The 25,565-nt window shown below is 37.1% G+C and overlaps 1 protein-coding gene across 1 annotated transcript in view; it reads right to left on the bottom strand.

The window, feature by feature from the left end:
• Positions 1-25,565, bottom strand: part of IGLON5 (IgLON family member 5) — a 1,615,534-nt gene that overhangs the window by 682,144 nt on the left and 907,825 nt on the right. Inside the window, exon 6 of the mRNA XM_044079340.1 lies at positions 12,103-12,222. Within this exon, the coding sequence (XP_043935275.1) occupies positions 12,103-12,222 (120 nt within the window). The remainder of the gene's footprint in view (positions 1-12,102; positions 12,223-25,565) is intronic.

Below are 25,565 nucleotides of genomic sequence, written 5' to 3'. Positions count from 1 at the left end.
CTTCATTAATAGATGCCTTAATGTAAGCTGTACTATCTAGAAGAGTCTGGACACGAGTTATATAATCAACTGTATCAAAAAGTACAATACCCCCTCCCTTATCTGGTTTAATAGCACGAACCTGTAGCTTTCTAAATAAATTCAGTGCTGACCTTTCCTCATAGCTAATATTTTCAGATTCACTACAAAAGAAGCTGGTGTGGTTGTCAGCAAAAAATCTTAAATCAAGTTCAGTTATTATCTCAAAGATATTCAATAACGGGTGTAGTGGAGGGTTAAAGATACTGGGAATGTGAAATTCAGAAGGTGAACAGTATTCTGTTCCCAAAGCATGACCAAATAAAAGCTTTAAGTTAAGTTTTCTTACAAATAATTTTAAGTCTTTCACAGTCCGTACTATGTCCATTTGTCGACTTGGTACAAATGTATTTCCTTTAGCTAAAATGTCAACAAGAACTGGGTCAACTACAATGGAGGAATAATTATATATATTAAAATCCCCAGTCTTATTTTTCACAATGACAACTCCTTGTTGCAAGTCTTTAGTTAGTTCTTGCGTTTGTTGTTCCTGCGAGATTGGTTTTTCTGAAAGAACTTTGTCTTTTTCGGTATTGCTCCAGAATTGGAGTCCTTGTGAAAATTTAAACTATTCGTATTGTGGCTGGGAATATTTGTTGTTTCAGTATACATAGAAGCACCTTTGTTGTTATTAGAGCGAATACGCTCACTTCGCCTGATAGTGTTGTCAGAAAGTTCATCATTTTCATCCTGCGGACGCCTAGGATTCACGCCAGTAGTTCCACTATTCACCACACTAACCATTGCTTTCCCAACTTGGGATGTAGGTGGTTGAGGATATGCGAGGCCGTTCTCATAAGCAGTACGGTCTCTATTCAGTTTTTTAATTTTATTAAATTTAAGTCTGTCCAGCAGCTGTTCTATGCTGGAAAAACATCTTTCATGGTCATATTTGTAACGACCAAAGTCAGAATGGGAAGTAATCAAAGAATTAAGATCACAGACTTCTTGTGATAACTGTACTATTTGTATGTTATAGTGCTTAAGCATTAGTTCCATAAGTGCCAACCCCTGTTGGTCAAACAATGTGTTTAACTCTAGATGAAACAGAGAGTCAGCAATGAGACCTGTAGGGTATGAATAACGACGTAAACCCTTTGGTACAATCTGTTCCTTAATGCACTCTTCAAAGTAATTCACTTCGAGTTGCAATTTCTTAAGTTTTAAAAGTTTTATGTCTAATAGTTTCAAGTTATCAGAAATGTAAACTGAACTAACCTGCTCATTATTAACATTGTCAGCTCGTTGCCCCTCAGGATTTTCTTGACCAAAACGCAAATTCCGCGTATCTTGGATCCATTCCTGCAACTGAAAGGTACTATTAAGCTCCACAACGTTATGGGATGGTAAATCACTGGCTGGAGCAGGTAGGTTGTTATTAGCGTTCAGGTTACTTCCATTCTGTATATTACTACCATTCTGTGTGATATTAGTTCCGTTTCTATCGTAGTTTAACAGTGGTGACCGATTGATTCTATTGTTGGGAGGAAGCTGGTCTTTAGTAGTACATATCGGCGTGGTGTTAGTTAAAACTGCCACAGCTGGTCTTGTTGGTTGTTGTTGCTGCTGTTGTTCGTCTAAACGAACAGCTAAAGCATCAACGCGTTGAGATAGCGCGTTGATAAGAGCTGTTAATGTCAGTTCTTCCTGTTGTTGAGATTGTAAAAACAGCACAGGGCTGTTAGGATCAGTAGAGTTGCCAGCAGCCATAACGAACGACGTACACAAACTTGAGCAAAAACAGGAAACCAAATAACAAATTCCAAGGCTTCAGGCACACTAATCCTGTATAGCAGATATATTTTAGCCACTATTTTTAGTAGTAAATATAATATATAATGGTATGGTATTTAACATTTTAACATTTGGAGATGGTTCCTTTAAAATTGTATGATTTAATTTAATTTTGATCACATGATGAATTTGCTAATTAGTGAAAAGCCTTTTATATGGGTTTGTTGGTTGTTTTTTATAAATCTGATGAAGTTGCCTTAAGGAAGGCAACGAAAAGCGCTTTATTAAATTTCTTTCTTTGACCTTACAAGTGACTTCTACATCTTTATTATACAGGATTAGTGTGCCTGAAGCCTTGGAATTTGTTATTTGGTTTCCTGTTTTTGCTCAACTATGTTGGTATTCTTTGCCAATACACTCGATGACTAGATTTCAAGTTGATTTTAAAATAAAATAGCGTTGTGGTCGGACATTGGACGGGAGCTAATGAAAACTTCCTTGAGAATAAATAATCTGTAACCAATACCTTATCAATGGTAGTTTGTGTTCCTAATCTGTATGAGTAATTTCTGTATTTTAGGGATTTGGGTTCTATTTTTTCATAAATATCTATTATATTTGAATTATTGATGAAGTTGTTCAATCTTTTAGCAGGTGCAGATATCTTAAACTTATCACATTTAGTAGTATCACTTCTGGAGACAATACAGTTAAAATCACCTGCATATAATATTTATCCTTTAGATTTGATTGCAAGTCAGTCAATATATTTATTCACTTGTTTTTTGATGGTAGGGGTGGCAGCTGTTATAATGCAGCAGCATATTAACATAGGTGTTTTTCCTGAATATACTTGAAGATAATTCTCCAGTATTGGGTTCTTTAAATAGTTGTATGTCTAAATAATCTTCCTATCATGCAACTTACAAATAAATTTAGAAAAAAAAACTTGTTTTATCATTAAGGAAATTAATAAATGCATTTACTTCATCCTGCCTACCTTTCCAAATAATTAAGATGTCATCCAAAAATCTATAGTAGGCTACAATGTTTTCCGTAAAGGGTGAACAAAAAACATCCTTTATTTCCCATTCTGCCAACACCAAGATGGCAAATACTTGAGTGCATTTTGCTCCCATTGCCACCCCAGGTCATCTGGTTCATAATCTTGAGTTAATACTCCTATGCCAGAGAACTTTCATGTTTAGCTTAATAGCTTGTATATAAATTAAAAATTGTAAGACAAAAACAATTAAAGTGACTCTTTAAATGCCAACTACAAAATGACTTGAAAAAAGGTAGTGCAGTCCACTTTTTATAGTGAAGTAGTGGCTAAAGTAAGACAGTATAAGTCAGTGCCATAGCAATTATGCAAACGGTTCACCTGATAAATTTATTTCATGTTAGCCTGAATGCACAGCTCAAAATTCACACTAGGACATTTTTCAGACTGTGCCTTTTTTTCATCCTGATGAACCAGCCAGTCTAAAACAGGAACCTACAATGAGCCAAGGTAGTTTCAGGAGGTGAATATTATAGGTTCATAAGTTCATAGGTATGTACTAGGCTATTGGCCCAAGGGCCTACATAAGCCTAGCCAGCAAGGTTCCATAGCCTACGCCAACCAAGAAAGTTATTTTCCTGTGCCACTGTCGAGCAGTGACACAGAAGTGATCCTTGGGGTGTATTTCCTATTTCCCATCCACTCATCAAGATTTTTCTTGAAGAGTGTTAATGAAGAACTTTGCTTGACATAGATGGGTAGCTTGTTCCAGAGTATAGGAAGTCTATGGGACAGGAATCTATCCCTCCAGCATGTTCTGTTTATTGTGATGACAACGTTTAGGTCCCTAGAGCATGTAGCTCGGAGGGATTGGGATTTCTTTAGGTGTAGCATGTCCAACAGCTCTGGGTTTGACATAGCTTTATATGTTAGGCAGAGATCACCTCGGAGTAGGTGATATGCTACGGAGTAAAGCTGGAGTTTTTTGAGGCGGTCAGTGTAGGGCATTTGTTTGAGGCCAGTAATCCTCTTTGTGAGGTACTTCTGTGGCCTTTCCAGCTGCTGCAGATGTCTTGTGAGGTACATTCCAAAAGGGGTGTTGTACTCTATAATGGGTCTAATGAGTGACGAGTAGAGGGGAACAATGACCTCTTTTTTCCTGGATGAGAACCATTTTATGATGAGGTGTGCCACGTAGAAGAACTTCCTGACTACTGTGGCGATGTGACTTTCAAAGGAGAGACTATTGTCAACCTGGGTCCCAAGGTCTCTTATCACGCATTCAGTGTTAGGTAGATTGCTGCCTATGTGGTAGTTCATGGGTACAGAGTTTTTACCGAAGGGGATGACACTGCACTTTTTGTCATTGAGCTTGAGGCCATGGCTCTGACACCAGGCATCTGTCTCAGTGAGGCCCTTCATTTATTTATTTTGAATATGTTAACTGAGGTAGAGCACTGATCACACACACACACACACACACACACACACACACACACACACACACACACACACACACACACACACAGAGCTGTTCCTCATAGAAAGGTTAAAATCTGAATTACAATATTACATGACAAATCTGCCATTTCATTAATAAAAGATTCCTACGTTTCCCATATTCCTGACTGCCACTCTTGGTTATTCAGCAGCTGAAGATCTACCAAGAAACTTGTCATACAAGTTTATAATTTATTAGAGGCTAGTAATGGAATAATTATCAGAAAACTGTCCCATCCTCAACTACTCATAGCCAAGCTGACACATTTATGTATTTATTTATTTTTTGGGGAGGGGGGGGTAACAAAATGGATCCAAATGTTTGCACTGTGCAAGAAAATTCAGCCAGTTAGGATTTTTTTCACAAGAAGTAGATGACAAGTTTCAGTTCAGAGGAGGGATGAATCCAATATTTACCCTATGCATTAGGATGGCACCTTCAAGGATCAATAGATGCTTATTATTGCTCATTCCATACCCATCCTCTAGACATGGAAGGGGTTTTCTATGACCAGTACTTCTGTCTTTATTCATGGTTAAGCTGGTATTTTAGATGCACTGTTCACTGCAAGTAAAAATGGTTCAGATCACACCTTAGAGGAAGAATACAGTGAGATACATTAATGAATTGTTTTGGTGAGATTTTATTCCTTTCCAATATACACACATACATATATATATATATATATATATATATATATATATATATATATATATATATATTTTTTTATATACATATATATATATATATATATATATATATATATATATATACATATATATATATATATATATATATATATATACATATAGATATATATATCTGTAATTAATCCATGCAAACTTTGAGGTACTTAAGACAGCACATTGACAAAAGCAAATTTATATGCTACAATGCATGCTCCAATGTTATTTCTTGGATCATGTGAAAATAAAGTGTTTTTTACAGGGGCAAGCCCTCTTGGAACACCCCAACCCCTGCTAATTATATTTATCTATATCTATGCATCGGGCTGACAACACAGCACCGTAAAAATCCACTGCCAATCATGAGCAGACCGGACTTCCACTGTGGTGACCCCTAACCGGGAAAAGCCGAGAGTCTTTTTAAATCTATATCTATATCTATATCTATATCTATATCTATATCTATATCTATATATATATTTACCTATCTTTTTAACTCTGAGATCACACAATCCCCATGGAAAAGTCATGTCCCCCTGCCTCAGAGACTGCCAATCTCGCACATCTGATGACTATAAGATGACATAAGTGAAATGTGATCTCTGGGCAACTCAAACATATCTATATCTATATATCTATCTATATATATATATATATGTATATATATATATATATATATATATATATATATATATATATATATATATATATATATATATATATATATATATATATATATATATATATATATATCTGTAGTATGATTGTTCAGTTTATTCTACACTGACAGTAATAGCTTTGAGCAGTCCTTCTACAGTTATAGCAAAAGTGACCAACAAATCACATTACAGTGAGATTTTCTATCTTCTCCCTGGTGTATAAGAATTCAGAGAGTTCAAAGTGCATAGGTGCCAGACGCTGTTGAAGACTGGGGGGGGGGGTGGAGGGTTAAAAGGGCACTTAGTGATTTAAAAAGGGTAATTTTTAAAAACTATTTACTACCACAACATAGGCTCACTTGGAGGACATTTTAAGATTAGCCAATTCCCTTTTGGTGCTTGAAGTAACATTTCCTGATTGGTCTTACCTATCCTATGGCTGATAATTATATATTAGCCCTATAGGGAATAACTGTGATCATACCACAGATAATCTGAGGGGACCTATGTAAGGGATGCAGCATTTAAGAACTGCATCTATCCATTTGTGGCATGAGGGGCAATCCTGGAGTACATTTTCTATTACCCATCCTTTAGATCCAAGTTGTATTTGAATATGGACAGAGATGAGCTTTGTTTAACTTGACTAGATATTCTGTTCTGGAACAGTGCTGTGATATATATCCATCTCTCCACAACATTCAGTTTAGATACCTGGACTAAGTATTTCTGATGCCATTTGACTTGTTGATGTTCAGTAGGTCCATCTGTAATAGGTCGGAGGATGCCTTGAATACCAGACACATCACATCTAAGCATGCTGTAGTTTACTGAGTATAGTGATTAATCTTTGAGGTGGTTGATGCAAGACCTATTGTTTAAGACTTGTATACTGTTATTAAGATATCTCTATGGGTTTTCCAATTGTTGCATGGGTCTGGACAGATACATGCCAAAGTGGGCATTATACAAAATTATTGACTTAATGAGGGCTTTGTAAAGGGGGGCCACAACATCTCTAGATCTAGTCACAATCATTTTGTTTATAAGCTGTGCAATATAATACAACCTTTTATGACTCTGGGCACGTTGGTCAAAAGTTAGGTCACTGTACACACAAGTTCCCAAATGCCAAACAACTGGGTCAGTTCTCAAGGGGCATTGGCAGTTCCCTGGAGTAGATGACTTCTCAAAGGATACGATAATGTGTTTTTTGGCGTTTAGTTTGAATTCATAATTCTGGCACCAGATATTGTTTGGGACAAACCTTCCTGCATGATGGTTAAGTCATTTGGGGATTCAATAGCTGCTCCTAGCTTGCAGTCATCTCAAACTTAGTCAGCCAATGCCCTTTGGTATTTCCTTTTACACACACACACACACACACACACACACACACACACACACACACACACACAAACACACACACCTTAAAAGCTGTACCACACACACACACACACACAGACACACACACATAGACGCACACGCACACGAGCACACACGCACACACATGCACACATGCACACATGCACACACACACGCACACAGACACACACACACACACACACACACACACACACACACACACACACACACATACACTCCTTAAAAACTGTAAAACACACGCACACACACACACACACACACACACACACACACTCCTTAAAACTGTAACTCACACACACAGACACACACCTTAAAAACTGTAGCACACACAAACACACTCCTTAAAAACTGTACTGAATAAGGAAACATGAATCTGGCAGCAGCAATGTGTAACGAAACAATACAGAGCAATAAGAGAACATTACTGGATATGATAAGAAGACTAAAACTCTTGGGCACAAAATGCGTGATTACCACCAACAGAACAGTTAAGCTAGTTAGTAACATTAGTATTATTTCTTTTTTGTTCCTTTCTTTTATCTTGGTTATAACTCAGTTGTTGCCAAAGTACTGGGTCGTAACCAGTTATGACATACCACCAGTTAGCAAAGAAGCAAAACATATTTGCCAAGACATTCCAAGGAGATGCTTACTATCAATCAGTCTTTGTTTCTATTCATCCTCCCACTGAATATATTATTTATCCTTTCTCTGTCAGCTTAAATTGACACTCCATAACCACATTGTCAACACATTCCTTAATGCTATTGAATTACGTATTGTTATTCCTGACTTAGCTGAAGCTAAAGGCATATGGCTAGCAGGTACTATCAGTTTCCAAATGCTATAGATCAAAAATCAGCAATCATCAGGTGTGAGAGATTTTATTTGAGTGGTACAGCAGCCTCTGAAAAAACAACAGATTCTGGCAGTAACAGGATAACAGCCTAAAATAACATTTGTGTGATGGACAGGAGATCGAAAAGACACAGTTTTCAGAAACTAATGCTTTATGCAGGACACTGCATCCTCCATGCCCTATATCCCACATTCCTTTCACAACTGCCATCACTCGAGGAAAAGGTAAATCAATGTTTGTCCACACACCCATACATCAGTAGTATGTGCCTTTCTCTGATTCAGACCAAAATATGATAAGAAAACATCATCACCTTACCATAGCCTGAATCTGGCAGCACTTGGAAACTGTTGGGCACCAATGTGTGATTACCAATGGAAAGGCTGAGTTAGGTAGTTACTTCCAAGCACGCTTGTGTTTAAATCCACATTAGCGTGTGAAATGCATGCAAGGGAATCCGTGTTTTAGGTCCTAAAGAAAAACTCAATTTTTCTAGTATGTCGCTTCATTAATTTTTCCCTAAAAGACAAATCTTGTAGCTGTAAAAGTGTGGGGGGGGGGGGGGTTCCCTCCCCGACACCCTATGGTTCTGGCACCCATGTACAAGTGGCCCTTTTAAAGCAAAAAGCCCTGTGTTATGGGAGTTGCAACATCTAGGATGGTTAAGACAGCACAGTGAAAGAAGAAGGATTGGACTTTCCTATTAAAATCTGGAGGAAGGAGACTTCAGATACCATTATATATAAAAATCACACAGTCACCCCTGAATGATACCTCTGATCTTCAACATTGTTTGTAAACTATACATTTTTCTTTGTAAACAAAAAAGTTGTCCATGTAAGGAAGATATACCAAGAAGCAAGTTAGGAGGGTTAAATTAGAAGGGTTAAAATAGAAATTCATGTTATATGTTAATATTGTACAGGAACAGAATTACATATCATGTAGTGGAAATAAATAATTAGAAATTAATATTCAAGACTACCATGAAAATAATTCATGTTGACTAATCCCAGAACACAGCTACATCTTACTAGAGGGTGTGGTAGTGCAGTCTCTATAAAGTGCACAGTGAGAGTCATGTGACAACATTTTACTTGTTTATATAACTCAGCCAGATAGTGACCCATCAGCTGTCTCTGTTTTAGAGGAATGTACCTATTGGCAGGTCTGATATTTACCTGCACATGATATCCCTATTTTTGTAGGTGTGTCCTTATTTTCAGATTTGATTTACCCTTTCACACAATTTTCTGAATATCCTTCCTCACATGTGATTTTTGAAGTTGTATAGTACACAGAAAAACACACTAGATGACCGACATACAAGTGACACCAATAATTTAAAGAAAGAGGACACATCCATTTCTCAGAAGCTAAACAAATAACATTGTGTGGCACAATTTTGCAATACATTTCATTAAACTCTACAGATTTGGCATTGTCTCATTGATAATGTGCTTTTATCTTTCCATCATTTTGTCACTCGGTTTTTTAAACTTGTATTTCTCAGTAGTATCCTACATTCCTGCCAGAAGAAGGAAAGTTATGTGCTATTTAGTATTCAAATTTTATGCAAATTAGATGTCCACATTTTTGACTGAAAGTACCACTTTTTGTGTACTTTTGTACCTATTTTCAGTGTTTGCAGGTTGAAAGGTATGCCTGGATGCAACAGGCAGCATAAGAGCCGTATCTCAGGAAAAAAAAAGTATATAGCTATCCCACTGCAATACAGCCTAAAGAAGCATTTGAATTTGATTTGGTTTTCTGCATCAAAGGTAAGTCAGCACAGGAAATAACCTATTACTACTGTAAAGTTTGCCCTCCACATAATATACATGCTAGAAACCAAAATGGTGCAATTAATATTAATTTATTTTTAAATATGTGAGAAAAGGAAAAACAACGCAGTAGGAGAAAGCGAGAATAAGAAGAAACAGAAACAGAAAGAGAACAGAAATAGACCTGAGAAATTGACATTGCATACAAACCTGATTTTTTTTCCTTTGAACTGATTCAGTAAATGTTGTTATAAAGATATCATACTTTATTTAAGATTTGTTTATTCCATTGTTCTAAAATAATTACACCGTAAATGTACAAAATGTTTACAATTATGGCACTTTCATCTTTTCATAATATCTTGTAAGTTGTGTAAAGGTCAAGGACCATAACAATGCAGTATTCAAGGTCAACAAAGTAGACATTTAAACCAAACCTAGTATTCAAAGGCTTTTTGACTGATTCTAGTGAGTTACATTCCCTTACTTTTAATGATAATAGTTTCCATGATCTCAGAATGCATTATAAACCTTGCCTTAAATGTGGTTCTGCATTTTGTTGTTTTAAAAGTACAGTTTGCTCAACAAGAAGCTTGCCCTGATTGCAATAACTAGTACTGAACAAACATCATGTTTCTTTATCATAAAGTGCATGAAATGCTAGGCACCATCTGCAAGGTTACCAGTTATAATTGATAGAAAATAAGTTAAACTTAGCTAATGATTCCTCATATACAATTCTCCTGCACACCATAATTGTTTTAGTAAATTATCCTTGAACACTTTCTAATATGGACAAGTCACCTCTTGAGTAGGTACAAAATAATTGGTCATATTCATTTATAGGTCTAATATATATTCTAAATAGTTTCAATAGGACTGCATCAGATCTGGTCAAAAAATTTCTCAGAAGTCAAACCATGATATACATGGGTTTTGCTTAAACAGTACATGCATTTTTTTTAAATATTAAGTTAGAAATATACACCAAGTTCTATGTATTCCATCACTTCTCTATATACAATGATTTCCCAAAACAAAATGTTGTTCAGGTATGAAATAATGAAAATCCATAATACTGCTCTTACACAAATTGATATTAAGACCCATTTTATTTAACCATTCAAACTGTCTGGACACATATGAATGAAAGATAATCTGATAATGATGTTAAAAATGCTCCAATTCTAATGTCATTAGGATATTTAGATAGCCAAAATGTGTTACTTATTACGCAAAAATGAAAATACAAAATTGAACAGTATAGGGACTAAAACAGTCCTGTGTGGGACACCAGTAGGCATCTTTGACCAGCTCTGAAAAGTGAGATGAACTTTAACACACTGACAGCTACGTCTAAGCCAACAACTTAACCCATTCAATAATATAAAAACGTATCTTATACTTTAGTAGGGAATTAATTATTGTTGCATGAAGGATACTATCAAAAGTCTTATCTAAAGCTTCACTTACAGTTTCATAAAACCTAGTCAAATTGGAAAAGAAATAAGATCTTTTGCTCATAAAACCAGGTTAAGTACTAATCCATTCTCATGGAAGTTTATAATAGAAAACAAGCACCTTTCAAAACACTTGCTGATAAGTGATGTCAAACTTTTTGGACAACAGCAGTATAATCAGAAGATCCACTATTTTGTAGGAGTATATTTGTTAGCCCCCATAAACCCAGAACACCACAGATCACTAATAACATATTAAATGATGATCTTAAAGGGCATATCAGCTGGCTAGAAATGCTATGGATGAAACGACATGGTACTGAGTCTGGGCCAACACCACTATTCTTTTTAACCATATTTAAAGCAGATTTCACAATATCTTCCATAATTAATGGATATGAAGCATGAGATTTTTCCAGAAGTGAGATTTCACCACAAACTACAACACTTGAAGAAACTAAAACAAGTGAAATAGCAATTCAAATTGTCTGCTATTTCAGAATTACAAAGAACTGAATCCTGACTTTTGAGACTGCTGTCATGACTATAAAGCTTTTTAAGATCAGCATTCTTAGTCAGTGACTCTTCATAAGCAGTTTTGGATGCCTTCATTTGATTTTTCTATAATCTACAAACTGTGTTAAATTGTTTCTTAAAGGAGCTTCAATGACATTATTTAAATAATTTGTAGCTCCTCCTTTTCTCCTTACTAATTTAGTTAGTTTCCTATTCCACCATGGTAGTGAAATGCATTTTTGGCCAGTTAATCTATACTTTTTGTACTTGTTTAATAGCTGTAAGCATTTGTTTTCAAGCAACTTCCAAGTTACTGATAGTACAGATGTAGATTTATTATTGCATACATTTTCTGCACTGTCTGATACTGTACGTTGGATTTTGATATTTAGTAAAATATGACTCAAATTGAGAAGAAAAGAATGTGATTTATTACCTTTGATATGCCTCCAGGATACAGTTGGTTCTGGTCTTCCAATAGCCACACACAGTACGTTCACATTATTTCCTTCATTCACAGATAAATTAGATGAAATATTGACAATCTTTGCTGGCACTGCAAAGGAAAAACACGTGGCTTTCAGCTTTCAAGTCTATGACTGTTACAACCTACTCAGTCCAAAACATCAACCTGGCAATGTCTCACAACACTCATTTGAAGAAGAGATACATTTCTCTCCACTGATAAAAATGTGATACCATAGCAGCCAAGTAAGAAATATGGTTCCCTAATAAAACCGCGAAGGTCCACTTACTCGAATAAGGAAACGTCAACATGTATTCATCGAACCGTGAAAACACCGATCATCCTGAAGTGCGAAATCTGAAATGTCGAATCTTCATAGTTGGCCCTTCTGCGGTATAGATCCGTAAGGTAAGCGTGCGATAGTTACGGACCATAGGGTTAGGGTGCGGGTTAAGGTAAGTGCATAGATAGTAATGTATTTAAGGTTTAGTGTAGGGTTAGAAGTAGGGTTTTAGTTAGTGTATGAATGTGGTTTATTTATTTTGTTTGGGTAGGTAGTATGTAGCGGGCGGTGGGGTTGGCCAACTATGATGATTCGAGATTTTGAATTTCGTGGTTTAGGGCGTTCTGTGTATTCACGGTTCACGCAATATGTGTTGATGTTAACGTATTCGCTGAAAATGACTTTTGTGGTTATAATATAGACCCAGAAATATAGCAGTACCTTGCAACATAACGGAATAATGAAATATACTTATAATACAATATTATTTTTAGCAGAGAAAAATCAATCATGCAGTAATGTATAGCTTATTTCATAAAGTAGAACTAACTGTATTATGTTAAAATGTTACTCTCCCCAAAACCCAATAGATGAGCATTTATAAATATTTGAAGGTCCTGCTCAAAAATGTATTCAAGCAAGTGTATGCAATAAAATACAATATATATTGAAAAATACAGACCCGACTTTTCTGAGCTCCTAAGGTACAGGAGGTAGGAGATTCTATCTTTAGCTGGACAAACACGAATTTCCAATTGCCCTTAGTTTGCTTTATTACATGTCATAAGTCTATTTCTCAGTGGAAAATGAAGCATCATCCATCAGTATATACAGAAGCAGCATTTCAGACAGTATTATATATAGTAGACACATATATAAGTAGGTATGCACATAGTCAAGATAACTGAATGAACATGTCAGAAATAGTAGCCATTCAGACAATTTTTACTTAGCTAAAATCTCTACAAAGTCACATGGCACACAGGTCCACTTACTTATAATTGCATCATCATGATATACATGCACGTATTTACACACATGTATACACATATACTGATACTGATAGATGTGTGTGTGTGTGTGTGTGTGTGTGTGTGTGTGTGTGTGTGTGTGTGTGTGTGTGTGTGTGTGTGTGTGTGTGTGTGTGTGTGTGTGTGTGTGTGTGTGTGTGTGTGTGTGTGTGTGTGTGTGTGTGTGTGTGTGTGTGTGTGTGTGTGTGAGTGTGTCTGTGTGTCTGTGTGTATGTGTGTGTGTGTGTGAGTGTGTGTGTGTGTGTGTGTGTGTGTGTGTGTGTGTGTGTGTGTGTGTGTGTGTGTGTGTGTGTGTGTGTGTGTGTGTGTGTGTGTGTGTGTGTGTGTGTGTGTGTGTGTGTAGACAGACAGATGGGATCTACATGTTAACACCAATTTGAAAAGATTGAAAGGAAAAGACTCTGAACAAAAAAAAAAAACATCAAACCAATATTGGTTCAAAAAGCAAAAGTGGATAGGACCTTCTGCTCCAACCACAACCCCTGCTAACTATATATACCATCTACACAACTGTGGAGAAAAGGAGAGTCTCCTTTCTTCACTGAACACGGATCTCAAAGCATGTTCAATTGAACATAAGTCAACAATACCCAAAGGATCATTTTCACACTGAGAACACTGTAATGCAATGTTGGAGTTGGTATGCATAATTACAGGCTGTGAGGAGGGGTGAAGTGTTTTTTGACTGTTTGATTGTTTACATTCTAAAATGTAATTTTCAGTTCAGTGACAGTCAATATTTTCAAACTTTGATCTTATGAAGTAGATAAACACACACACACGCGCACACACACACACACACACACACACACACACACACACACACACACACACACACACACACACACACACACACATGCACACATATCTATCTATATATATATATATATATATATATATATATATATATATATATATATATATATAAAAACATACATATATGTCTATAGTCTATATACATATAAACACACACATACATTATTGACATACACACATATATACTGTGTGTGTGTGTGTGTGTGTGTGTGTATGTATATATATATATATATATATATATATATATATATATATATATAAATAACTAGATAGATATAGATATATAGATATTTACAAACAGACAGACAGACACACACACACACACACACACACACACACACACACACACATACATGGGCATGCCTCTAAACTGTACAGATTTTCACAGAATGTCCTAATCTTTGCCTCATATTTTGGGTTCATTTCTCATAAAATCATGGTTATCTAGCAAATCATTTGCAAATCACTGAGGGCTGAAGTCAGAAAATAACGACAGACATTTGAGTTTCAGACTTCATACCCTTCAGAAAATTCATGCTAATAAAAAAATTGCTGTTCTAACAATTTTCTAAGTTTGTAAGAACAACATATAAAAATGTCCCTATTTTTGGGTCTTTGTCCCCACATTATTAATGTCTTTTTCCAGAGTTCTTGCTCTCAGACGTTGAAAGGTGTGACGGAGTGGTTAGTGTCTTTTAATGGAAAACATAACACGACACAATACATCAGCTCACAAGTAATAAACAAAAAACAAAATAATATAACCACAAAACTCTGTACTGTATAACCACTTGAGAACTGGTCCAGTGTTTTAATAACCTGAAACGTGTATATCAGTCCACAGTCAATATTTCAAATTTATTTAGTACTTCCATCTCCTAGAAATAGGCAGACTTTAACAGAATGAAGTTACCATAGTTAAGCACACATTAAATAGGTAAATGCAACTATGGGATCAAAACTTCTGAATGCTATTACATTAATAAACTGTTCAAAAACAAATGACAAATGAAAAAAATATACACTTTTGAAAACAATGTATAAATAAATAGAGTAAAACCTTATTAAATAAAAGTAAAATCGGTAAAAATGTCAATTAATATATCACTGACACAATTTTCATAACTTTACTGATTTTAATCTTACCAGATTATTAATCAAAACACAGTCACTAATGTCAGGATATGTATTAGCAGTAGGTATTATTTGCCAGCATAATTGTCTTGATCCCATGCAAGACTCCCAGCCGCGACCCCTGTTAAAAATAGGTACCTTTTCTAAAACAAAAAAATCTATGTCTAGTAAATGCCATAAAAATAAAAGAATGTCCGTATAAGCTATATATATCAGCAGTCCTAATACTATAAATATGCTTACAGATACAGTTTCTTAGAGTTTGTCTAGTTTTGCCAAAGTAAAACCACTGCAAACACCATAAACTTCAGCATAAATCACTCTCTTGGTACCACAATTAAAATTCCCACCACATAAAACAGGGTTTTCAAAAAATGTAGTTCATATATGTATTTGCATTGTATAAGTTAAACAAGTGCATACATGTGATGTATCATCATTCCCTGTAGAAAATATTTACTTATTTACTTACTTATTTACTTACTTACTTATGTATTTACAATTTGATTACTGGGTAAGTGAGCTTATCTAGTGACCCTTTTCAGTCACAGCATTGCTACAAATGGACTAAATGAATCAAAGCAGCACAACACAAGAAGGGGTATCACAAGGAGGGAAACAAAACATTGCAACTGTGCAATGTTTTCTGCACAAGGATTGTAAATATTTACAGTGGATTTGTGCAGTATATGCAATATATATATATATATATATATATATATATACATACACAAACAAGGGAAAATATGTACATTCTGGTACAGTACAAAGTTTTACATTTTTTGAAGCAACAGTTGAGAGGTACCAGTACAATAATGCATCAGTAATGGTACAATAACATTTGAGACTGGTGATTTTACCAGTATCCCAAAAGCAAGTGCCCTTGCCATCCCGGTATATGGATTCCTTCAGTTTTGTTTTGAAGGACTCTGTGGATTCATTATTTTTAACTTTGTTAAGTAAATTGTTCCAGAGAGCTGGGCCTGACATAGAGAAGTCTATTTCTCCAATAGCCAGCAGGTGTATATCAGAACACTGAACACCCATAATCTCAAATCAAAATTCCGAAAATGGAAACCTCGGACTCCCATAGTTGGCCCATGCAAAGTTACACACCCTGACGTCACTGGGAAATGTGAAATGTCAAGAACGTCTGCTATGATCCACTGTTCAATAGCAGGGTAAGCAAAACACATAACATCGGAATGTTACATGTGAATGTATTACCTCCACTGTGGTGCAATCTCGGAGTTGGTATATTTAAGTAGGGGGGTGTGGGGGCACAGCCCCCCACATTGGGGGTGTGGGGGTGAAGCCCCTCACATAAGAAATAGTTTGCAGCTTGTTTGTGTATTTGAGTAGTAAATCATGTAAATATTTTGATGTTTGTACATAGTGTGTATGTAGTGTGGTAATTTTTGTGTGCTTGTATGCTGGTTTTGTTTTTAATATTTACTTTCTGTTGAGCAGATTAGAGTACTCAATGTATATGTTTGTAGGGTACTTGCATTAGGTGGCTGGGGTGTGTTTTAAAAGTTCAAGAGGCATGGTGATTGGTGTGTTACGGTTAGGTGAGCGAATGGCCAAGTGTTGTTGTTAGTACATTCCGTTTTCGAAATTCTGAGTTTTCAGGGTTATTTGCATTCGATGTTCCGTGTTCGATGTTGTGTGATTCGAAATTGTAGTCTTTCAATGTTCCGATATAAACCCTATCTGGCTTAAAGCACGGTCTGGTGAGAGTGAATCTGTAGTCTAGTTCTCTGAGTGGTAGTTTTGTTTTCAGAGGTTTGCAGTAGCCCATATGCAGTAGTTTGAATAACAGAGTACAAGGAGCAATGTGCCTCTGCTTGTGATAGGAAGTCAGTAAAATTTATGAAGTATATCTATCTGAAGATAAGAATTTCGGCAACCATTCTTGATCATTTGGATTATAATTTGCTGCCTGAATTATTATGCTTGCACAAATAATATCATAATATAGTTTAAAATCTGGCAAACTAATCCCACCCTTTACTTTTGGTAGAATTAATTAAATTTAAACTGATGAGAATGGGATATGAAAAATCAACACTTTCTTGGGAAACCGCAATCCTTCATGTAACACCAAAGATTCTTATCAAGCTAAAGATGCATGTATTGATTGCTATTTATGCACTAATAAAATTATATATAGCTCAAAATTGGCTTGATAGATCACAATTATCATGGAAAGGTTTTAAAAACATGGCTGCAAAATACATATCTCCCACAATTTAGTAACCAAAATTCAAAATAAACTTTCCTAGTATCAAAATATTGGGGTTTACTCCTAGATACTCTATTAAAGGAATAACAGTGGAGGCTATTAAATGTTACCTACTAGATTTTGCTTTAAAATTTACCTCTTTTCCCTTTTCACTAATAAACCTACAGGTATAATTTGTAGTCAAATTTAGAAGTAAATTAAGACCTGAGATATTTTGATATCTATCATCACTCAGCCTCCAGTCTGGCTATATAGTTGCATCTCTCACAAGTATATGTGTTAGTAGGAAGGAGGAGAGGGTTGTCTGTGTACATGAGAGATAATATACTTGACCTGATTATCACAAACATGGGGTCCAAATGCTCCGCACCGGATATAAACCCCTCACTAGTAAGATCTGATCATAAACTGATCACGTTGGATGTACATATCCCACCCCCAGAACAAAAGACTACAGTGAAAAACTTTTCAAAAGCTGACTTTGCGCTCCTTAAGTCAGAAATGATATCCTTTAAGCCTACTGGGTTAATGGAAACCACATCCCAAAATGCTGAATCCTTCACAAAAGCCTTCTACGGACATCTCCAAGAATGCATGGATCAAGCAATCCCAACTAAAACCAAGACCCTCTCCACCAAGGGAAAACACCCGGTTTGGTGGACCCCGGCTATAAACAAACTGTACAACAAAAGAAGGAAGCTACTGCAGGACAAAGCCAAATCCCACAAGGGAAAGGCTTCCCTGATCAGCACAAGTAAAAAACTACGTTCTCTCATAAAAACATCTAAAGCAAACTTTGAGAAAAACATTGCCAAGGATACCAAAGACAATCACAAGGCCTTCTTCAATTATGTCAGAACCTTGGGAGGAAATTCTCAGATATGCTCTGAGTTAGTACACAATGACAAAAATTCACTGACCCTACCGACATTGCCAATATTCTGGCAGATAGGTTCAGTGCAAATTTCTCCCTCCCTCACCCCTAAAGATGAAGTAATTATCCCTGCTGAATGTAACCTACCTGTCATCACAGACATACAGGTGAAATCAGCACTCAACAAGGCAAAAAACACAGCATCTATGGGACCCGATGGTATCCCGGTTGCGTGTTACGTGAACTTCAAGATGAACTAAACCCGCCCCTAAGAACGCTATTCAATCTTAGCCTCACTACAGGATATGTACCTGAACACTGGCGACAGCAACAGTGGTCCCACTCCACAAAGGGGGAAATTCTACTGACCCTGGTAACTACCGCCCCATAAGTCTGACCAGCCTGGTCTGTAAGGCTATGGAAAGAATCATCATGGAACTCATAAATGGCGACATTGGGGATCTGCAGACCCTTGATCCCACACAGTTCGGTTTTGTAAAAGGCAGATCCTGCCTCTTAAACCTGGTTGACTTCTTCGAGACAGTCACTAGTGCCATCGATGAGGGCAAGGCTGTCCACACTGCCTACTTGGACTTGGCTAAAGCCTTTGACACGATACCACACTCTGGCATCATTGACAAGCTCAGCAGCCTAAATGTAAATCCATATGTCACAAGATGGGTAGCAAACTGGCTAAAAAACAGAACCCATAAGGTTAAAATTGCTGGAGCCATGTCAGACTCAAAACCAGTCACAAGTGGTGTCCCACAGGGCTCAGTCTTGGGTCCACTCTTATTCGGCATTTACTTCTCAGATGTGAAAGCAAATATGGAAGGATTATGGCTGACAAAATTTGCAGATGACTGCAAACTGGGTGCCATAGTTGATTCACCTGCTGACACACACATCCTACAGAAAGGTCTCACTGAAACGGACAACTGGTGCCGGAATCATGGCCTCAAACTTAACGCCAAAAATGTATAGTCATCCCTTTGGGAAAAACAAAGTACCCACAAATTATCACGTAGACAATAACCCACTGAATACGGAAGAAGTAATCAGAGACCTGGGGACTCAAGTCGATAGTGACCTCTCCTTTGACAACCATGTTGCCAAAGTGGTCAGAAAGACATTCTACCTTGCCCATCTCATCATGAAGGGATTCTCATCCAGATCAAAGGAGGTCATTGTACCTCTATATTCCTCCCTTGTCAGGCCCATGATTGAATATAATGCTCCATTTGGGATGTATCTCACCCGGCACATGCAACAACTGGAAAGACCCCAGAAGTACCTCACCAAGAGGATCATAGGTCTCAAACATGTGCCTTATCCAGCTAGATTAAAGAAACTCCAGCTCTATTCAGTAGCATACCGCCTGCTCAGAGGTGATTTGTGCCTAATATACAGGGCCATATCCAACCAGGAATTGATGGACATGCTCCATCTCAAAAAATCCAAATCCACCAGAACCACGCGAGCTAAAGATTTCAACCTCTGCACAAATATGAATAGGACATGCTGGAGGGATAGATTCATAACACAGAGGTTACCCATACTCTGGAACAAAATCCCAGTTCATGTGAGACAGAGCCCTTCATTGGCACTGTTCAAGAAAAATCTCGATGCATGGATGGGAGATCGCAAGTTTACCCCGGGAGTCACCTCAGTGTCACTACTAGACAGAGGTATAGTTTACTAAATAATGGGGTCCCACATGTGTCACTACTAGAGAGGCGCAACTATATAGTATGAGGTGGCGTAAAGCCACATCACTGTTGGCTAGGCTTATAAATGCCCCCGGGCAGATAGCCTAGTACACTACTATGAAACTATGAAACAGAGAATTTTGATAGTGAGTGTGATAATTTGCAGCTTATGTATTTACGGAGGGCCTACCCTATATTATTACTAGAAGAGGAAGTAAAATATAAGAGAAGGAGCAAAATATATAAACCAATTTTGAATGGAGGGGCGAATGGCCCACAAAATGAGCAGACTGACAGTATAGAGACTGTGGAATCAGAAGCTGATAATCAAATGAGCAGAAATGCTGACTATGAATTGGGATGTGTTTTAACATTTAGCTCAAATTTCTCATTAATAGAAGAAATTATGATGAATAATTGGAATATCTTTTTGGATGATGGTGACCTAATGGCTAGGGTAGGACCTTCTCCTAGATTCATATTAAAAAGAGGTAGTACGTTTAGGACACTGCTGGAAGGTAAAATATTAATAGGAGGTAAAGGAATGAAGCAGTGTGGAATGTGTTCATATTGTAAATATATGCAGGAGGGCACAAGTATAATGTTAAATGGAATAAAGGTGTTTTGTAGAACAAAATGCAACTGTAATTCAAGGATGATTGTGTATGCGGGAGTATGTCAACTATGTGATGCATACTATATTGGTAAAACAGATAGATGCCTCAGGGATAGAATATATGAGCACACATATAGCATGAGAAAACATAAAACGGAAAGTGCATTAGAAAAACACACGTGCATTCACAACACTGGTTTAAATTCTTTGTTATAGGACAAATAGAGGACAATCCTAGAGGAGGGCCATTATCATTACCGTTGGAAAAGTTAGAATTAATTTGGCAAATACAACTGTATGCATATAACCCCCCAGGACTCAATGATATGTGTCCTATTATGTCATTATTAAAACTGAGAAATTTATTGCATTGAAGGGCATACATATGAATTGTGATCTTATTAACAGAAGTGTATTTGGTATCATGTTTGTAAAAAGTATAAGAATTTTAGTGGTAAGGACAGTGGTAGGATATAATTAATAGAATATGAATTAAGTTGTTGTTTGTCTTTTCGGCTTTTCCCGGTTAGGGGTCGCCACAGCGGAACTCCAGTCTGCTAATAATTGGCAGTAGATTTTTTATGATGCAGAGTTGCCAGCCCGATGCCCAACCTTCAGTGAAGGCATGTCCATTCACGCATGTCTTTCGGAGACCACTCGGCCGCAGGGAGGACATGCAGACTCCACACAGAAGGCGTTCCAGCCGGGAATCGAACAGGAGAACCTCTTGCTGTGAGGCAACAATGCTACCACTGTACCACCGCGGCTTCAGAATATTAATTAAGTATAAAACATAAATTATACATTTTAAATATATTAGATTTTTATTAATATGTATAAATCTTACACTATCTTATATATTATATAGTATTTAATATGAAGATTCTTATATGATGTGATGTATATGTTATGCATTTATGATAAGTAATTGCTAATTTCTGATTTCTTATTTTTCTTGAATTTGTATTGGAGGGTTTGAATGACCATGTGATGTGGACAGTGTTATATAAAAGAATTGTTTTTCTTAAGTCTTTTATCTGATGAAGTTCATTATGTTATGAATGAAAGGTGCCTCATTAAATTTATGTTGTTTATTGAGCTTATTGAGCTGATTTTTTTTTTTTTTTTTGGTTTTCGGGTCCTGGACTGCCGTGACATATTTCTTGTATACTCAGTTTGTGTTTGTGCTTATTTTTATTGTCAAAGAAGTCCAAGTTTAATAGGCATAATCTGCCCTTGATGAAACCAAACTGAGTTGGATCCAGTGTTTGATGGTTTTCTATGTCCTTATTAATCAATTCCATAACAATTTTTTTCTATAGCTTTGCACATGAGGCTAGTCAGATTTATGGGTCTGTAGTTCCTGAGTATGTCTATGGCCTTCCCTTGTGCAGAGGAATGGCTGTTTTAGTTCTTCATTGCATAGTACAAAGCTTGTTAAACATCGACTCCAGTGGTCCTGATAGGTCAGGTTTCAGGGTATTTAGATGGAATCCTGGGGTGTTTTCAGGGTTCATAGATGTAGTGTTTTTGAACTTAAAGAATATACTAAAGATTTTCTTCCTAGTGTTAGTTGAGGGGGTTTGTTTGATGGTATTTCTGGGGGGAGTCTCTAGAGGTGAGAAGGGTGCAAAATTAGAAATTCATTTGTTGGCCAGCAGATTTGCTATGTCTTCCAGCTGCGTATAGATGGCTCCATTTATAAGGAATTCTGTACGCTGCTGTAGGACACCTTTGAGTTTTGCATATAGATAACGAGGGACTTGTGATTGATCTTTGCCTTGGAGGCTATCTTTACCTTCAATCTGACTTTTGTATACTTAATCTGCCACTTTATTGTTTGTTTAGATTGATTAGGGTATATAAATCTTGAGCATAAAACTTCCTAATCTTGTTTATGACTTTTTTGTTGTGCAGCTTATTTTATGTTAAGATTCCACCAGTGTGTTTTTTTTTTCTTTTAGTTAATTCTGGGCTTATTTCTAGTAGGCACAGCTGTCTCATTGTGTTTATTGATATAATTGTACAGGGTTTCTGTGAACAATTCTGTATAGGCAGCTATGTACTCAGGTATTGGGCAGGTTTGAAATTTTGACAGGTTGTCACTTTGGAGTAGGATGTTTGCCTTAGAAAAGTTCTTAAATGCTACAGGATTAGCCCAGGTCACAGAATTGATATTTGTTATGAAGATACCGTGTTTTGGTCTGACCTTACCCAAGAGTATACTCTGCTGGGGTGGTATAGTGTTCTCCCATGTTTGAGTACCAGGTCAAGTATGTTTGCACCCTGAGTAAGCATATGGACTATCTGGACAAAGGTGTTTGTGTTTTCAATGCCCAAGAATATCTGGGCTTGTCAGTTTTGGGTTGTGTAACTATTCCAGTTTATAGTGGGGTATAGTGGAGTATTGTATTGGGTTTGATTTTTGAGGGTCTCCAGTAAGTCCAAGTATGAGTCATAGGACTCTTGGGTCATAGCGGATCTCCTATAGCTTGCAAGCATATGATATTGGCCTTTGCCCATGGAAATCTGGACATGGAAAAGCTAAAGCCTGTGATCATGTTTTATTAATCTTGAGGTGAGTTTGTTTTTGATATAGACTGAGACACCTCAAGCATTGGTCACTGCTTGTGCAATAGCTGGTCTGAATGTTTGCAAGGCATTGTAGCTCTGTATTGCCAGCATGCCTTCTATGGTTCTAAACCATGTATTAGCAACTTCATATATGTCCACATTCTCAAAGCTGAGGAGAACCAGGAGGGAGTGAAATTTATTGTTTAGGTTCCTGGCATTAAGCAGTAACACCTTTTGAGTTCCTTGCATTGGTTTGTTATGTTGGAAAAAGTCACTATAGAGGATGACAATGCTTTAGCCACTACTGTAAAGCACAGAGGGGATAGGTGGAGAGGTATGTTCAAGGTCATTTGCATCCACATGGACTGTGAGTCATACTGGTTCTTGTGGTCATAACTTGGGGTCATGGGTGATGTTGATCCTGGACCCTGATAGACAACTGACCATGATTTCCTCCTTATTCAGCCTGGTGTTCAGGACATTTGTATGTCTCACAATGGTGTCTCCTGTGATTAAAAAATGGGGTAGTTTGTTGGTTTGCCTTATGGGCTTTGTACTTGAGGCTCCAAGGGGTGTAGCTGTATGTGGTGAATGCTTTTTTTTTGAAAGTGCTTTTAGGTTTGCTGAGGTTTCTTTTTGTAGGACAAATGGGTAGGAGATCTTTGAAGTTGAAGAAGATTGCTTTTAAGTACCTCAGCATATGCTGGTTTCTGTGCTGAGTCAATACTATCTGTGGTGGGTGTAATTCTGTGCTGAGTCAGTACTACCTGTGGTGGGTGTAATTCTGTGCTGAGTCAATACTATCTGTGGTGGGTGTATATCTGTGCTGAGTCAGTACTACCTGTGGTGGGTGTAATTCTGTGCTGAGTCAGTACTACCTGTGGTGGGTGCAATTCTGTGCTGAGTCAGTACTACCTGTGGTAGGTGTAATTCTGTGCTGAGTCAATACTATCTGTGGTGGGTGTAATTCTGTGCTGAGTCAGTACTATCTGCGGTGGGTGTAATTCTGTGTTGAGTCAGTACTATCTGTGGTGGGTGTAATTCTGTGTTGAGTCAGTACTATCTGTGGTCGGTGTAATTCTGTGCTGAGTCAGTACTATCTGCGGTGGGTGTAATTCTGTGTTGAGTCAGTACTATCTGTGGTGGGTGTAATTCTGTGTTGAGTCAGTACTATCTGTGGTCGGTGTAATTCTGTGCTGAGTCAGTACTATCTGCGGTGGGTGTAATTCTGTGTTGAGTCAGTACTATCTGTGGTGGGTGTAATTCTGTGTTGAGTCAGTACTACCTGTGGTGGGTGCAGTTCTGTGCTGAGTCAGTACTATCTGCGGTGGGTGTAATTCTGTGTTGAGTCAGTACTATCTGTGGTGGGTGTAATTCTGTGCTGAGTCAGTACTATCTGTGGTGGGTGTAATTCTGTGCTGAGTCAGTACTACCTGTGGTGGGTGTAATTCTGTGCTGAGTCAGTAGTGTCTGTGGTGGGTGTAATGCTTTCATTACAGCCAACATTATCGTTATTATGAGTGCTTTTGTGTGATTGTTTTGCTTCCAATGACACTGTGTAATTACATCTCTCACATTCTGTATCAATTTCTCTAAGGATTAGTAGGCTATCAGTGAACATGAGAAAATTCCTACATTGTCTCAGGATGCCCATATCTATTGAGCTACCAGCTGAAGAACTGGAAAAGTGCCCATCCATGGTGTCAGGTCTTTCTTAGGTGAATTACAAAGGGGTTGTACAGCAGAGTAATTACAACTAGGCAATGTATGATTTAAGTTATGTTGCAGTGCTCTTCTACATGCAAAAAAGTCACCCTTTGCACAACTGAATACTGAGTAAAATAATAAGAGAAGTTTTATAAACAAAATTTAGTTTCTAAGGCAGTGCTAAATGTCACTGCTTGGCAAGCAATGGAATTTATAGACAGAAAGAAAAGTGTCTAAAACCAACCACTCTGGACAATTAAATGATCTACTTTAAATCTTCCTGTGTGATTCCCAGTTCAGACAGATGGAGCTACTTTTCTACTGCCATTAGAATGGCTGTCCCAGTTTTCTTAACTTAAAAACACACTTTAATTAGAAAAAAGTGAAAAACAGAAACACATCAAACAACTAGCTACATCAAGTAATGACAAAGTGATTCAAAGG

Source organism: Protopterus annectens, chromosome 8.part0 (genome assembly GCF_019279795.1).
Source record: "Protopterus annectens isolate FY-2018-M chromosome 8.part0, PAN1.0, whole genome shotgun sequence".
Classification (NCBI taxonomy): domain Eukaryota; kingdom Metazoa; phylum Chordata; order Ceratodontiformes; family Protopteridae; genus Protopterus; species Protopterus annectens.
This window is presented reverse-complemented; position numbering and strand designations above follow the sequence as displayed.